At 45.3% G+C, this 17,481-nt stretch overlaps 1 protein-coding gene across 8 annotated transcripts in view; it reads right to left on the bottom strand.

Moving 5' to 3' along the window:
* The window catches only part of DACH1 (dachshund family transcription factor 1), a 368,257-nt gene extending 355,619 nt beyond the window's left edge, over positions 1-12,638 (bottom strand). For 2 of the 8 annotated variants that reach the window (XM_075741717.1, XM_075741716.1), the window contains exon 1: positions 9,809-11,379. In XM_075741717.1, the coding sequence (XP_075597832.1) occupies positions 9,809-10,530 (722 nt within the window). In that variant the 5' untranslated portion in view covers positions 10,531-11,379. Of the gene's footprint in view, positions 1-9,808 lie in introns of all 8 variants that reach the window. The other 6 variants (XM_075741722.1, XM_075741721.1, XM_075741715.1 and 3 more) reach the window with 5 other exon arrangements.
* Between the last annotated feature and the right edge of the window lie 4,843 nt (positions 12,639-17,481).

Genomic DNA, 17,481 nt, shown 5'->3' with positions numbered 1-17,481 from the left:
GCAGCTTTTAACAACAGATTCAAAGAGCGGAGGAAGGATAACAGACAAGAAATTCAGGGTCTTTAAGCCAATTACTTTCTCAGTGTGTGTAAACCTGAGCTCCGCACGCTATAGAGGTGGGCTGCTGCTTCTTCCAAAGATAAATTCCACCCTTTCCTCCACTCTACTCGGATGACGCCAGAGAAGCTCTGAAAGGTAAAATCTGTCGAAAGTGTATTAATTCATAGCCACATCCCACCTGTTGTACCTTGAGGTGGCCTCAAGCCAATCCAACAGCTGTGGCTATACCCAAACATCTCGACTAAAAAACCTCATTGATGCCCTCCCCAGGAAATGTTATGACTCCTTCCTTACACAATTTGCATATGTGCTCCTGAAACAGATATATGCTGTTAAATTAGTATTTCTAATACATTTTCCTCATAGCTTCTCAAAAACGTACTTTATGTATAGCTGTACTTTAAACTGTAAATTACTGTAGCAGAAGCTTCATTTTCTACTATTATCTTCATTTTTAACAAAATATTTCAGGAGCAAATTAATTTTGAAGGGAATCAGGAGAATCATAAGCCATCTACAATACCCAATAATGTAAAACAAAATAATTTATCAGCATTTCATGTTTATTTTTTAATCTAGCCTGTTATAAATGATGAATATAACCTAAAAAAAACCCCAAAAAACCCCAAAAAACACAACTGAGCCTGCTTTGAACTAGAACAATATACAACAAAATTTGCAACAGAATGGTGGCATTAGTCTTGAGTGTAGACACAGACACAGAGAAATAATAAAGTCTTACATGTCATCTAAATTGTAAGAACAGTTCTAACAAGCTAAGGGAAAAATAGATATTAAAAACAACAGAGAGCGTATGGCTTTTAATTTGTATCAGTCCTTATTAGACACTTAATACCACCTGAGGTATTTTCCTTCCCCCCTTTTTTTTCTTTTAAGCAGAAATTTAAGGAAACAGAAAACAATTGGAAAATGGTTTCACTTCCTTCCCTCCAAACTATCAGTGAGTATCAGAAGTAAAATGTGAAAAGTGACACCACCACACACATCTTGGAAGTGCCCGTTCCCTCCGAAAAGAGATAGGCTGATTCTGTTCTACAAGAATACAAAAAATCCCAGCAGAGGGGTACGAAGCCAGGGGCTATACCAAACTCTGATACTCAGTCCTGCCAAGACATTCCCCTGATTTCCTAACATTAATTAATACGAAAGAAGACAATTCTCACAAAAACATAAAAAAGTGCATCAGGAATCTATTTTATGCAACAAGTGCTAATTTACAGGACACAAAATCTAAAGCATTTTTTCAGTGCTTTTCAAGCTGTTCCCACAAATGCAAGACAGTATTTAGTAAGACAGCTTTCTACCAAAGATGTCAACTGATGCTGTCACAGCACTTCCAAATATATTTTGCATATGCTTAGTTTAAAAGATGTATGTAGGCTATTGAAAGCAACAGGACTATCCACATTCTTAAAGTTAAGCACATGGTTTAAAACCACAGTATTTTTATTTTAAGGTAAATAGCCAAGTCCTACAGGTGACCTTCTCCAACAAAGAAAAGTTTTTACAGCAGTCCAGAAGACTGGAAACAAATTATGTACTTCATAAGGACAAATAACACTGGCATCTATTAAAACATGATATAAACCAATTAAAACATTAAGTTTATATTTTTACCACATTTGGAAAATTATAATTAAAAAATAATACCTTTAGTATTCTTTTTTAAAGAATGTTCTAACTATTAATAAGCCCTGACTAGATTTATCACCAAAATAAATGTAATGCATCGTTTGTTCATCTTTTAAAAATACAGTACCTATAACCTGAAAGCTGCTTTTTTCTGTCCCCTACATAAAATCATGATCTAGCTCTTTATTAAAGAAAAAATCATTAATAAGTATGAGAACATCATGAAATCAAGGTTACAAAAGATGTAATTAAATATTAATAAATAAATATTTATGTTACCTGTTCCTATTATAGTTTACTTTATACAACTACTTTCTTTTTGATCCCTTACAATTGTTTTATGTATGATAATAAAGCAAAGCATTTCCCTAAAGTAAGATTTAAAAATAATTTCTATCATACAGCAATTTGTAAATACAAGCATATTCTGAGAGACAGGTCCCGAAGAACAGATTTTGGTCCAAATGTAAAATAACTATTACCTGTTCTCAGTACAGTATTGTTAACAAGTGCTCTAACATGAACGTTATTCAGCGTTATGAACTTCAATCATGACATCGTAATGTTACAAATATATTTTAGCTGTCAGTTATGCTAAAATGTTTGCAGCAGTCCCATGTACTCCCCTTCTCCCCAGCCCCATCCAATTCCAGCATGTAAAACTCCGTCATTTTGTCAGCCAGGTAGTCTATACGCACATCTATGTATGGCCCTCTCAGTTTATCATACCATCTAAGCAACACATTAAACATAAAAAACACATGTCTTAACAGTTGAGGTGCATTTTTTTTTCAGTATTGTAGTATCACATAAAAGTATAATGTGAATAAGAAAACTAGTCTTGAAAAACTTTGCTTGAACTCGAGCTTGTTTTGGATCAAAAGGAATTTAAGCAGAATTTAGTCATCTGGCTAATTTAGAGAGTAATTCTATAAATTCTAAGGATCAAAAAAAATTCATGACTAAAACATACACTTACTTTAATGGAAAAAGAATATCCAGTTAAGTGTGGCGAGGTGCACCGGGAAATTTTAATTGCACCTGCTCCACTGTTTCTGGACTAGGGCTAATTTCAGCCTTCCAATGGACATAAAATCCCACTGTTTAATATTTGTCACAAAAATATATATTTCTTTTTTCATACCAAAATAACTTTCTTCTTCATGAGGAAGATGCAAAGTATACAAAATGGAAAGAAATTATCTACAGTAAATTAGTTTTGGAGTGAACAGGGTACCTTTAAACAGAATAATGAACAGAAAGGTAGGTGTTACCCACACGAGTATTCTCAGGGGCACACAATAAAAACTTTAGAGTGTTCTACTGCATCAAAAGTGTAATATTAAAAATATTAAAAAACAGGTTTAGACTACTTTAGAAAGTTCCTGTTTATTCCTAATCAGCTATTTGGATACACACGATTTACATGATCTTTCCATACCATTCTGCAAATTGTATTGTATATATTCATACACCTGTCACTGGAGGATGTTGACTCTAAACATAATTATCACAAAACATCATTTAAAGCAATGTGAACTGAAATACATTCTGTAATCCATTTCCTCAATCACAACTCATGCAAGTGGTTTCATTAGTTTTGGTGAATGTATCCTGAACTGCCGCCCAGGGTTCTTCCAGTCCAATATCCCATCTCTAAAGGAGACCGATGGAAAATCACAGCAGAGAACGCAAGTATTCAGTATTTACGGAGTTATCCTTCCCAGGTATAGTTTCCCAGCTCATTGCTATCAGTAATTTAGAGTAAAGAATTCCAAATTGGGATGTAACTATATGATCAAAAGCTCATCCTTCCTCTAACGAAACATTGACAGCATTTTTCTACTTTATGCTACGAAAAATATGCCACTAACCTTTTTCTTTTTTATCCATTAAAAAAAAAGTTTAAAATAGTTCACAGTTATTCATAGTTAATGCTAAAATTCTGTATTTAACAGATTACATTTCAACATTCTGCACTGCTTATGAAATGAAACATCAGCACTTGTTAGGAGATGCCCCCGGCTGAGCAGCCTATCAGATAAATAAGCAGAACATAGTGGGTTAAGGATAAAGTTACTCCTCGAAGCAACCTGGATTTTATCATTTCAAGTCACAGACACTCCTTGATTCTCAATATAAAGATTTTTGGTTTCTGTTTCAGGATTTTTGAAAATAATTTAAATGGTAATGGAAAAAGAAAAATTCTTCCTTAATGCATGCTGGAGAAATTATCTATATATGAATTAACTCTCTGGATCGTAATAGCTTTTTGCAGATGACTCTTCAGCTCTATCATTTAAATACGTATTTAGGCAACTAAAAATTTACTGTCAATTCATATTATGTCAGTCCACATTATGGCGCTGTTACAGATGCACATTTAAAGATTATTGAAAAAATTACTGTTTGTGTGTAGTATATAATTTGCAAAAGGTTAATAACTATTTTAAAACAATGAATGGAATTAACTCATAATGCAAAGCAGATGCCCCAAACGTTATTTTTAAAATAAAACATATTTAACTTCTAAAAGAACAAAGAGGATCTAAATCCAGTCCTGTTGCTTAAAAACAGACAGGCATCCTGGTTGTTTCGGACTCTCAGTTCGCTGGCTCATACCATTTTGATAAAACTCCGTAGTTTCTGACTACTCCCTCTGCTATCCTGCAGCCAGAAATGAATTCTTATAGCTAAACTTGTAAAGCTCCTCCACGAAGAGGCAATACTGGCAACGCTGAAAGAGATTTACCTGTACCAGACCAGCAGAGATTGCAGCAATAATTTAATATATCTATGATATAGTTCAAAAGGAAAATATTAAAATTCAATCCAGTGTATGACAATTCTCTGCTTCATATGCAATTCACTTTAGATGATGAATCGCAGCGATAGGCAAAAACAGCCGGCTGGAACGATCTAGTAACAGGAGAAAACAGAAGAAATACTAAATGGCAGTCAAACAAAATTATCATTTCCAACATACATTCGGAACACACTCCAGATTACAAAATGTGAGGCAGACAAGCAGTGAATGAGATTACTGAAGGCATTTTGGTCTACTTTGGTGCCGAGGAGTCGTGGAAGAGAAGCCCCGCGTGGGAGCAGCGGTCCCGCGAGCACCAGCCCATAGGGGGCACGATGCGGGGCGCCCGCTCCCAGCATCCCCAGTGGCACCAGCAGCCCCAGTTCATCACGCCTGGGGCAGCTCCAGCGAGAGAGCGGAGGCCTAAGATCAAACCGAGCATTTGAACAGAGATAGCAGTGGTTTGTGGAAATAACAAAGCTATTTGCTGTGCTTTCACACAGTCCGTTCTCGTAAGTAAAGTTGATACAGAACTGACAACAAAACTGCATTTTTATATAAACTACAGCTACTGGTAAAAGATTTCTTTAAAAAAAAAAAACCCCAAAACTTTACCAATATTCATAGCTACGAGATAAAGGAGGAGTTAATCAAATTGAATACTTTGGGAAAATCATGTGAAGCAATCAGGAAGAAAACGTCTCTGTGCCCATCACATCCGTGCACAGGAACAGCACCGGCAGCGTTGCACAACGGGCGACAAACGTTCACCGGGGAGAAGCGTTCCCTTCCTCAAGTATTGGATACTGGGCTACTGCCAGGGACTAAGTATCAGATTAAAGGGATAAATAGTCTGTTCTGTTGTAATAAGTACGGTCCAAAGACCTCAGTTTCTAATTTATAATATTTACCGTTAAATAAGTATCATCAGATGGATATTAAAATTCGGTTATTGCAAGCAGCTGGAGTCTTTTAGGGTTTTTTTAAGTCTGAGGAAGCCACCTCCAAACCTTTTAGTCCTCCTTTATAGTTACTACAATTTATCCTCTGGCCTTCCAGAAGTCGTCTTTGCTTGTAAAACCTACCATATTTCTGCTGATTATATTTTAGTAATGTGTGGCAAGAAGGAAGGTCATCAATATAAACCACAGATACTATATATTTGACATTCCTTCCAGCTGCAGTTGCTGACCTGTTCATTTAAAATATCTATGATCTGTACTAACCTATCTGGGTGAGATACTCTTTTAATTAATACAAACAGAAAAAAACTGTGCAAGCGTGCAGTATTAAGTAAACAAGCACATGCTAGGTCCACATAATTCGAGAGGAGCAGAAGCTAGCAAAGAGAGACTGAATAACTGCCGTGTAAGACAGGCTTTGAAGAGAATTGTTTCATGTTCTCATCTCTCCCCTTTATACTCAAAAATCAATGAGGTTGTTTCCCAAAATTTGTAAATAGCTTCCAAACAGTGCAAATAATTCCCCGCTTTAAGTATGAATGTCAATGAACTCATTCAAAATCATCTTCAAATGTCAGAAAAGATTAACATATCCTGGCCACAGGAGGGAGGTCAGAAGAAGGCACACGCTTTTAGGCTTTACTCGGGTGGACAAGATCCAAAGCCACCCTAAGTCTACGGGAAAACTCCACGAAGGGACCCAGCATGGTAAAATTCCACGACAAGTGCTCAAAACACAAGAGACCAGAAACAATCTGGGATCAATAGCTTCCAGGTCATTAATCTAGGCAGGTGACATCCAGTGCACAGTTCGCTACTCTCTTTCATGCACACATTCAAGAAACCTGACTCGATTGGCATCGAGTAGCTTTAAATATTTTCCTTGTTTTGCCTTTATCCTTCCCCTATTCGTTTGGCATATGGCTTTCTAGCATCCCATTAATGTCAAACCGTTTAATCGGAATGTAAGCTAAATGCACAGTTTGCTATTTCCTGGATTTCTGTTTGGCGACCAGTGCTTTTTATGAGGAAAATAAAAGCAAAGGTCAGTATGACCAGAAAAGTCATCTTCCATAACGGAAGCTTGTTTTTCCAGTGAACTGATACAGAAGCCTGATTTAGAAAAAGGTCCTTTAGTATCATGTTATTATTAGTAGTATCACAAATAAACACAGAAACCAATTCACTTTACAGACCTCCACATTAAGCATTCAATAGAAAATCCCTTGGTGTTTTATTGATTTTTGGTTTATTGATTTTTTTAAATAGCAATATCACAGTTAAAATGTATCATTTTGGTGAAACACATCTAAAACTTTTCCATCTCGAAATAAGTTATTACAAATTATTTCCACAGCAACTGGCAACTAACGATTCGGTCCATTTAAAGAACAACAAAGTAATGGCTTTATTTGGATGCCTTTTTTGATTAAATAACGTATTAACCTTGATGAAGCTTTCCAAAAAGGGATTAGCGTATTCAAGTGCATCAGCTGATTATGAGACAAATATAACAGTGACAAGATGCTGGTTCAAAATTTTTGAATCTGATGAGTATAACAATTTAGCCGCTAGGATGGAGTTGGCTCTTACAGCTTCCATCTCAACAGTAAGTGTCCAGCCAGGATACAAAAAGACATCACCCAGCTAAAGTATGCAGTAACTGAGAGCCTGGAAAGGTCGCTTAAATCACTAAACCGAGTAGATCAAAATATCCTGCGTAATTACTGTAATGTCAGAAATAATTAAAAATAATTAATTTGCTAGGAAAGAAGAATCAGAGTGTAATGTATTGGAGGGGAAAGCCAGAAAGTAAATACAGTTTTATCTTCTGATGATATCATTCATTTTGACCAAAACTCACTGACCCACTTTGCTTTATTCGTCTATACTGTAATAATACATTTTGCATACCTATTGTATGTCCTTTCCATTAAGTTATTTGCTTAATGGGTGTATTAATAAGTCTACCACAATTACGCTTTTTAAGGGTCAAATCCTATCCACTTCTGAACCCACTACTGTAATTTCTACTATGCTGGATGGTAGCACAGCAGACCTCGGAAACAGCTGAAACACGGCCGATTCTGTGCTGTTGACATAATCAACCCATGTTACAACCAGGCTGCCAAACCCCTTTATAGCCCTGCCAAGTCCAGAAATTGGTGTCCCCGTACTCTTCCCCCACCCCACCCCCCCAAAAAAAAAGGAAAAGTTTCTCTATTTTTTGATTTCACGTGTTCAAATTACAATTCACACAGTATGACCGTAGCAAACTAAAATTCCCATCAGTTTATTTTAAGGACCAAATCTTGGAACTCACGCAGAGTTGTTACAAGTTCTATGCCACACAAAAAAAACAAACCAACAAAAAACCCACGACACAATTCTCTAAGAGCAGCTATTAATATTCATGTTGATTCCACATGAAACAACAGTAGAGTTACCCGAGCAGCTATAGTTATGTCAGCGCTTGGAAGTTATTCCCGGCTGTTTTGTCCTGCTGCCCTGAATATTCAGGAACTTCAACAATCCATCTAGCAACAGCTACTGCGGAGTAAGTGCTTGGCTTCGCCTCGCTCTATGCTAATGAGCCCCAAGTACCCCCGGCTAACTCCGGCAGGGGGGAAGGAGGGAATGTCACACCCCCGCGCCATTAGGGAAGGGAAGGGAAGGAGCACGGCATCGCGTGGGGTTAATTCCCCACGTGTTGGCTGGTGCTGCACCTTGAAATCTGACAATAGGAAAGCGAAACGAGCCCGGTTTGTTTATTTGCGTATACTGAAAGTAGCATCGGGACTTTGTCTACGACCTCCTCGGCGGCGAGCCTTCGCTCCCTGTGAAGTTCCCACCACCCCTCCTGCGCGGCAGAACCAGACCACCCCCCCCCCCCCCCTTGCCCGAGGCAGGGGGAGCCCCCGGGAACTGGAGGCGCTTCCGACCGCTCTGATCTCGGGGTCACGGCAGTTATGCGATCCCTTCTCCTTATCAAGCAGATTCAGCCCTGTAACCTACAGATTGAGAGATAACAGCCCCACGCTTTCGCCCTCAGTTGCAAAGCAGGCTGCTACTGCAGCAGGAATTTCCTCTTCTGCCAGCTCCTTCTCCCCCCCACCCCCCACCAGCCCTACCCGGTTATGCCAAGTTTGGGGCTTCACCTCTCCTCCGTGCCCTCCCCCCCGGCCAGCGAGGTGAGCAGGCAGGGGAGCGCGGCGGTACCCGCGCACCGCCCGCAGCCCCAGCGCTGCCCTCCCGCCCCCGGCGCCATCCCCGCCACCGCGCCCGCGTTATTCTGCGCGGTAACATGATTCAGCCTTGCCAAATCCCTTCCGCGCTCCAGTTGCCCCCGTAGCCTCCTCCCCGGCTGGCGGAGGCCGGGAGCCGCTCGCACCTGCTCCTCGGGGACCGACACCCCCCCTTCCCCGGGGAGCAGGCCAGCCCGGCCGCCTGGCACCTCTCCCCGCTACCCCAAAGCAAACCAGCCGCCGCCGCCACCACCTCCTCCTCCTCCTCCTCCTCCTCCTCGCCGTCTTCCCGCCCTCCCGTCCCCCCCTCCCCGTTCGCCATGTGGCAACTGCCTTATAGACCTATACAAAAAGTGCACGTGCCCCTTCGGATATATGACAGCAGCTGATGGCCAAGTGGCCTCTATCCACCCCGGACAGGGCCCTCTGCCCGGGAGGCAGCTCCGCGCCCCATCCCATTTACGCGAAACCTGAGTCTGTGTCCCCGTCGTCCGCGCCCCCCCCCCCCCCCCCCCCCCCCCCCCGCCGCCGCGACTGCTCCCCGCCCACTCCTGTGCACCCTTCGGGCAGCTTTTTCCCAGGGCTGCCCGTTTTAAAGACACATCCAGGGATAAACTTGAGGAGAGGGGTCGCTCAGAAAACACTTTCTGGCCCCGCTACCCCCTCCCCCACCGGCCCTCCGCTCCCCGCGTAAACAGCGCGCTGCGCTGCCCGCGGCCGCGCCGAGCCCCCGGCACGCCTCGGCCCGGGGGGAAAGAAGGGGACAATGACAGGGCGACACTTGCACGGCACGCAGGGAAGGGGGTAGAAACACCCCTTCTCCTCCCTCCTTCCCTCACTCCGTCCCACCAAGAAGCGGCGCAGCCGGCTGCGGAGGAGGCCGGCTGGGTGCCGGGGCAGCGAGGCAGAAGGAGGGAGGGGGCGAGCGCATGTGGCCGCAGGGCGCGGGCCGCCCCCCGGGCCCGCGCGGTGGCAGCGGGAAGCGGCGCAGCGCTCGCGCGGGCCGCACCGCGCGGGGGTGGGACGGGGGCGGCGGCGGGGGGGGGGGGGCGCGGGGTGTGCTTGTGCCTTGCGGCTGTTACCTGGCGTTGGTGCAGTCGTTGTAGAGGGTCTCGAAATCCTTCCTGGAGATGAGTTTGCAGCGGTTGACCCCGGGCTGGATGGCCCCCAGCCCCCTCAGGATACGGACCTGCTCCACGTTGCAGACCACGGGCGTGATCTCCAGCCGCTTCAGCTTGGTGTAGACCGTGTGCAAGCCCCCCACCAAGTGCTTCAGGAAGAGGTCGAAAGCCTGGGGCAGGCAGATGAGCTCGCAGCCCTCCACAGTGAAGGAGGCCACTTTGGCCCCCCTCAGATCCACCATCTTGCACTCGTTATTCTGGGGGGTGTTCTCCACCGGGGACGGGGTCGAGTACACGGGCTTGCCGGGCAGGCTGCTGGCCGCGCTGGCCGCGCTGGCATTAGGAGTGGAGGTGCCGCCGCCGCTGCCGCCGCCGCTGCTGCCGCCGCCGCCGCCGCCGGTGCCCAGGCTGGGGCTGCCGCCGCCGCTGCCGCCGCTGCTGCCGTTACCGCCGCCGCCGCTGGTGGTGGAGGTGACTGTGGCCGCCGCTGCCGCCGCTGCGATGGGCTCCGGCCGGAATAGGTTTGTCCCCGAAGCGGCCGGCGGGGGAGCGATGGACGGAGACGGAGAGGAGGTGGCCGATGAGGAGGTGGTGGTTGTGGTGGTGCAGGCGGCAGAAGTTGAGACCGGAGGCTGAGGGGGGACCAGCTGGGTCGGAGGGATCAAAGCAGCCGGTACGGCCATGGTCACATATACGGCGGAGGGGGCAGGGGGAGGGGGGAAAGTTCCCACACACACACGCAGGGGAAAGGGGAAAATTAAAAAAAATTATATATTAAAAAAAAAAAAGAGGAGGAAAGGAGAGAAGGGAGGAGGGGGGGAGAAGAAGGGGGGGATAACCCCGGATCAGGTGCTGCGGCGAGCGAGAGAGCAGGGGGCAGAGTGAGAGAGAGAAACGCACAAAGTGTCCCGCAAGTGGGGACGGAGGAGGAGGAGGAGGAGGAGAAGTCCGCTCCGGGCGGCGGGGCTGGGGCCGAGGGGAGGGGGAGGGCAGTTTCTTTTTGTGGTCCTTGCTCTAGCACCACGTTAAAGACGAAGGTGAAAAGGAGGAGGTTTGAAGGACTTCGGTTCTCTCTGGCAAGTACATTGATCAAAGATTGAGAGGGGAATGACAGAGAGAAAATGAGCTGGGAAGTGCTGGCTGCCGCCGCCGCCGCTCGCTCGCTCGCTGGACGAGTTGTTGTTGTCACACGGTGCGGAGGGGAGGAGCTCCGGCAACTTGAAATACCCTTTGAAGCAGCAAAAGGCTCACTCACTAGTATTAACCCAAATTATCCAACCAGGAACCCGGAGCAGGGAAACAGAGAGAGAGGGAGAGAAGTCCCTCTTCCTCCCCCCACCCCACCCCTCCTTCTTCAGGAACCGTTAGATTACATGTTTCATATTTCACCCCACCAGAGACGAGATGTAATTTTCCCAGCCCTTTTCAGCAGTCGCTTGTCAACACACTTTGTGGAGAAACACGAGCGTCTCCAGCCTTCCCCCCGAAAAGCCGGGCGGCAGCGGGGAAGCCGGGGCGCGGGGCGGGGGCTGCCCGCACACCTTGCCGGGGCTGGGGCGGGGGCACCGGCGGACAAAAGCGGAAACCTCCGGACGGATCTGTTGCTCTTGTTGTTGTTCTCCCGGGACCAGAAAGGCTCCTCCCGGCGGGGTGGGAGTTGCTGCTGAGGGTCCGGCGGCAGCGCCGAGGCCCCTTTGTTGCGCGGGCGGCGGTGGCTGCGCGGGGCGCGCAAGGGCAGCCCCACGCGGCAAAATTTGCGGGGGACCCTCCCGCGAGCGGCCGCGGATCGCAGGGGACGGGGCACTGCGGGTCACGCCGTCAAGAAACCGCACCGAGGGGGCTGCGGCGGCACCCAAGTAACTTGGGAGAGGGGAAAGCGGGCGGCCCGGCCCGCCCCGCGCAGGTACCGCCGCGCAACAGGTGGCGGCGCCGCGCAAAAACCGCGCAACGGCGGCCCGGCCTCCCGCGCCAGGTAGCGCGGAAAGTCAGCTGCTGCGCTTGCCCACGCATGCGCAGTGGCGCAGCCGGCAGGACGTGCCTCTCCCGGCGTGGCCGGGCCCCCTGCGTGGCGTGGTACCTGCCCGCCGCCGAAGTTGAGGATGGAGTTTTAACGCGTGTTTGGCGGCGGCTGGCGTGCGTGGGGTGTTAGGGTCAGTCGGGAAGGCCTGGAGCTTTGTTCTGCCTGTCTTGAGGGCATTTGGTATTTTTAAAAGGGTAAAGAAAAGGCCATTCGTACAGATGGGGGCTCTGCAAAAATAGTTTGGTGTGCACGTAATTCCTCCAGTTTTAAAAATATGCACTGTAATTAATTGTGATGCATGTATGTGCCCATAGCTGCGGTGGTTTTTTGTTTTGTTTTTTTTTTTATTGTATACTATTATGTGAGAGATGACTCACGGGATGACACATCTATAGAGTGGATAATCTCAACTGTAGTAATTCAGTACAGGGGAATTTCCACATTATCAGATATAAACTATTCTCATATGATCTACTTGCTTATTGTACTTTAAGTTAAATCTACGGGAATTTGTGTTTTAATACCAGTGACGATGTCCTTTACTAGGGAAATTTTAGCTATCCTAAAACCTAAAAACTTTAAAATTGGCAAATAAACCCAAGAAAATACAAACTGGCATTTCGTTTTGAAGTCTTGTGTACCCATAATGGTGCAGACACTTCTTCAAGCCGTTTTCAGGTAGTTTTCAGGATGTTTATCTGGAGAAGCTTGTACAACTTTGACTTCCAGTGGCGGGATCTAGTGTTCCATAAAACATGTGATTTAAAGATATAAATACGCTGCATCTTTCTTTTTTCAGTTGTGGAGGCCCAGCTCTGTCCATATTTTCTTTGCCTCGAGTATCCTTTTGCATCTCACCTTCTCGTACACCTCGTGAAGACAGAACAGATCCTTGAGGAGATGAGGACAGAGCCAGACACAAAGGATGTTGCCACTTCGAGATCGGAGGGAACTCTGAATTAAGAAACCTACCATTTCATTTGTTCTCTACCTTCCCTACACCATGATGCACACCAGCCTTTCTGCCTTTCTTCTTGCTGCGTGCCCTCACGGATATATAATCCTCATGGTTCAAAACCATATAAATAAAATGTAGTTTGAAAGGGTTTACTACCACAGCTTTGGGTTAACCTTGATCATTTCAATGCAACAAGGGGATTAGAAACCTAGAAAGAGAGAGAGTTATGAAAAGGTTCAAGACTCCTCAAAGCTTCTGGCTTGGTAAGTGTTTGTAATGATTATGGGAAGTGACTGGATTTATTTTAGCTCACACGTATACTCGCACACTCACATAAACACACCAACAAATCCTGAGGTTGCTCTTTGTAAACTTTTTTAGATTGCATTTCTCTTACTCGCTGACCCTTTCATGTAATAATATTGTTGGGTGTTTTCTTTTTTTTTCCTCCCTGAGTTGCTATCAGCAAAACTCAAATTACTGTAACTGATATTTGAAAATTCTCCCTGTGTCAAGTGAAGACTTATGGTGCTGAAATCAATAAGACTGTTTAAAATTCAAAGACCTGCAAATCGTTCTGTTTGTCCTTTGATAGGGCCTGGGCTGATTAAAATGCGACCAAGAAAGCTTAATTGCCGCACTAATTAAGAAGTCTTTAATTTCTTTCCTGGAATATTGTTTGAAGCAGGGTTTCTGTTCTGCTCATGTAACTGTTCAGGGCAGGTATTCTCTCTGTTTCTCTCTTTTTTTTTTTTTTTCCTTTTGACCATCTTGGTATATTTGAATGTATGTTAAAGCAGTAAGTTGTATTGACAGTGATTGTAATTTATTGCTCTAAAAAAAGACTGATATGGAGTTCACTATTTTATTAAATTACAATTTTGAGGGCAGCTGTAAAGGGTAAAATGTAATTAGAAAATGCATTGTAGCAGTTGCATTTTAAGGAATCTGAATACCTGACTGACAGGCGATAGGATAGCACATCAGCTCCCTCCCCCTTCTTCACTTATTATTGATAATTAAATCTTTTAATTCATTCAGAAGAATTAAAAAAAAAAAATACTTATCTTCTGAACGTGTGTGAAGGAATGGACCAGGGGGGAGGGGAAGCATACAGAAGATAGGCACCTGGTAAGGACGAATAGTGTATTGCCATGTTAAGTTCATCCACAATAGTTTTTTTTTCTGCATTTCTTTTGAATTTATTTTCCTGAGAAATATCTTTCTGTCTTGTATTTTGTCTTACTCTTGTCTAGTGACCTATTTTGTTCACCGGTTTCTGAAGAGAAGAAACTAAATGATTTCACAAAGCTTTCTGTGTGATCAATAGAGTAATGTTTTAGGTTTAATCATGCTGCATTATAATTCTGGCAAACGACTGCTGAGCAGAGGATTCTAAGGAGCAAGTACTGGCAAAGAGAAGGTAAGTTCTGTTTTGCTTTTAATCTCCAGGGTCTCGAGCAGCAATCCTCCTTTCAGGAGCTGTCTGTTATTTAGAGGGAAGACTGAGAAAGAGGGAGGGACCTCATACCGAATCCCCCCCCGCCCCCCCCGCATCGGTCAGCAAAATACACTCCTAGAAATGTAAGTCTGTGAATTGGGATCCTTTCTTTTTTTTCTTTTTTTTTTTTTTTTTTTTTTTTTTTTTACCCTTCCACCAAGATATTTACTAAACATTGAAAACAAGATGAATACAGTTGAGATTGATGTGAAGTGTTGTAGCAGTAATAGGAAACTGGATACTGCAGTGCTGTTTTTCTAATTGTTGCATTATAGTCAAATTAGCGCAGACCTTGTCCAATACAAATACAAACTGGATTCCTTTCAGTGACAGGACAAGTAGATAACATGCTTAATAGATACAAAGGGAGATTTACCATTCCAAGCACGACGTCACGCTAATTATGTTTACTCTAATTGAAAGCAAGGTTTTGGGGAACCTGAAATTACTCATAGGATATTTTTAATAACTGAATAATAATAAAGTGCAGCAAACGTTGATCACAAACCTTTTGGTCTTTCAAAAATCTATTGGAAAATTAAATGAAAAGTGGAGTTTGGTACAAACAATGCCCCAGGGCAAAAAACAACTAACACTAGATTTTCCAGTCCAGCCATAACACAAATCAATTTGAGCACACTTCTATGGCCAGACTGCCAGATTGTTATGACTGCTAATTCACTCAATCAAACAGTGCATTAGCACACCCGGCACAAACAGCTTTAACAATAGCATACACTTCAGAACAGTCCACCATATATCATAAAAAAATCCAGAATACGTGGCAAGATTGCTTTCACGTTCTGTTTACTGCAATTTGTATTTACGTATGGTGCCTGCTTAACAAAAAAAAAAAAAAAAAAAAAACAAAACAAAACCCAAAAACAAACCAACCTGGTGGAAGAATGGAAGCGAAGAAACTTCAGGAGCCATTAAAAATAACTTTTTAAAGTCTTTAAAAACGAGAATCTGGGAGCAAATTATCACCTGGGCTGATTGTTTAATGTGCATCTCTCAGCTGGAGAGTTGACAGCAGTGGCTGCGCATCCCCAGCACAGGACTGGGAGAGGAATTGTTCCGAGCTTGGCAGCTCGCACACGCCCTGCCTAACCCGGGCACTTCAGCGCCAGAGCATCTTTTGCCGGCTTTCTCCCCCCCACCCCCCCACACCTCCCCCCCGAGTCATCTCACTAGCTCCGGGGGTATTCATCGCCTGAGTAAAAGGGCAGGATTTAGCCCCAGAGAGTATCCTTCAATTCTTCCCTTTCATCCCCACGAGAAATAGGTGTTATCGCCGGTGATGCTAACTGATGCTCTGGCCAAGGACGCGCTGTACTGAGAGATGAAATAACCGACGATTTGGGAACCTTCTCATCCCTTCCCTCCTTCCTCCCCTGCATCCGACACACACACAAACACACGTACACACCCACTCCCACACCCACGCGCGTATATGCAAATTGCAAATACCAAACGCCAATTAAGCTACTTGCTTATTTACGATTTTTTTTTTTTTCTCCCTTAAGCCGCTGTTCTGACTTCAGAAAATACGTTTCTAAGTCAGTAACTAAAATAATCCTTGATATGAGCCTGTCGGTGACGCTGCAGCTACCAGAGCCAAACGGTGAAGCGGGTCGGGTTCCCCTCCCGGGCTGGCTCGGGATGGAGGGAGCCGGGCACCGGGCACTGCCCGCTGACATTCACCTGACGACTGACAGCCAAGAGGGAAAGCTGCGGTAGCGAGGAGGAAATGATAACCAACTTCCCTGCGTGAATGAAACGAGGACTGAAATAGACGGGGAGCCCGCCGTGCTGTCTGAGTTCAGACTTGGGCTCTCATTAGAGGTCCTCAGTCCAACGTGTTAATTCACCTACCAACAGGTAGGAAAAGTCGCTCAGAGCAATAATTATGAGGTACAAAGCCCCTGCCATTAAATTAAGTTAAAGTGGTGATCTAGTCGGAGATGCCCTTTCCCGTGCTTTTCCCCCTTACAGAATTAGTTCGCTCAGCCAGCCATCGCTAGCTCCCAACCCGGGCTAATCGAAATACAGACGCTGGAGAGCCGGCCCGATATTTAAACGTTCCTGGTTTTCTAATGCGCTCCCCGATCTCCGCCGGTGCCAGGGAAGCGCCGTTCCTGCCCCGCGCCCGGGACCCGCTGGGGACCGCGGCGTCCCCCGGCCGTCGCTCCGTCCCTCCCTCCGCCCCCGCCGGGCTCGCCAAGCCCCCGGCCGCGGGGCTCGGTGCCGCCGCCCGCGGGGCGGTGAGAGGGGCGGGGGGGCGGCAGCCGGCGGATCGGGCCCCCGCGCCTGGCGGGGCGGAGGGTGGCGGCTCGGCAGCCGCTCGAGCACTAATTGTTTCCCTTAATAATAAATTTGTTAAAAAGCTCACTGGGCTCTTTTTTATACATGAGCTGACAGCCAGCGAAACGCAGCGTTTTCCTCAAGTCACTTAAGTGAATGAAAAACATTGGGGGGGGTGGGGTGGGGTTACCTTTTTTAATGTATATATTTCAAAAAAGCAGACAACATTTTAAATTTTTTTTGATGAGGGGAGGGGCGAGAGAGAGAGAGGAAGGAGCTTTATAAGTCCGAGCCCTTGCTTAAAAAGTTTCAGCCCAGAGCGGAATTTTATAGCAAGTTATAAACTCTCCGTAAGAGGGGGATGTTATAAATGGAAGTGCTGACACAACCTTAACTATAGCGTGTAAACGGCTATGCTATAATATCCATTAAGCAGAAAGAAAAATAAGATGGCTGATCAATAATTTATACAAAGAGTACCAACTGCAGACATAATAACTGTAATGTTTGCAAAGCAATCTCTCGCTCTCCAGGCTTAACAGTAAACTAGCGGGGCTGTTAATTTCCAACTCCTACAGATAAGAATACAAACAAATTACTTAAACTTGTATTTTGCTCGATATTTTGCATGCCTCGGTAGGATAAAATAAAATTTAATTACGATGCAACTCGGAGTGGTTGAGGAGCCTCCCCCCCCCCCCCTCCTCCTTTCCCCCTGCCCTCCCGCCTTGCTGCTCCGAGCGGACCTTCTTCTGCAAAGCTCCGACCGAGAGAGGAACAGGTTGGTTGGACGGGCGTTGTAAATGGGTCGACTTTTGGGTCACTATAGTTCTTCGGAGACTTATTCATAC

This window comes from Balearica regulorum, chromosome 1 (genome assembly GCF_011004875.1).
Source record: "Balearica regulorum gibbericeps isolate bBalReg1 chromosome 1, bBalReg1.pri, whole genome shotgun sequence".
NCBI classification, from domain to species: Eukaryota; Metazoa; Chordata; class Aves; order Gruiformes; family Gruidae; genus Balearica; species Balearica regulorum.
Note: the sequence above shows the minus strand (reverse complement) of the source record. Positions and strands in the feature narration are given on the sequence as shown.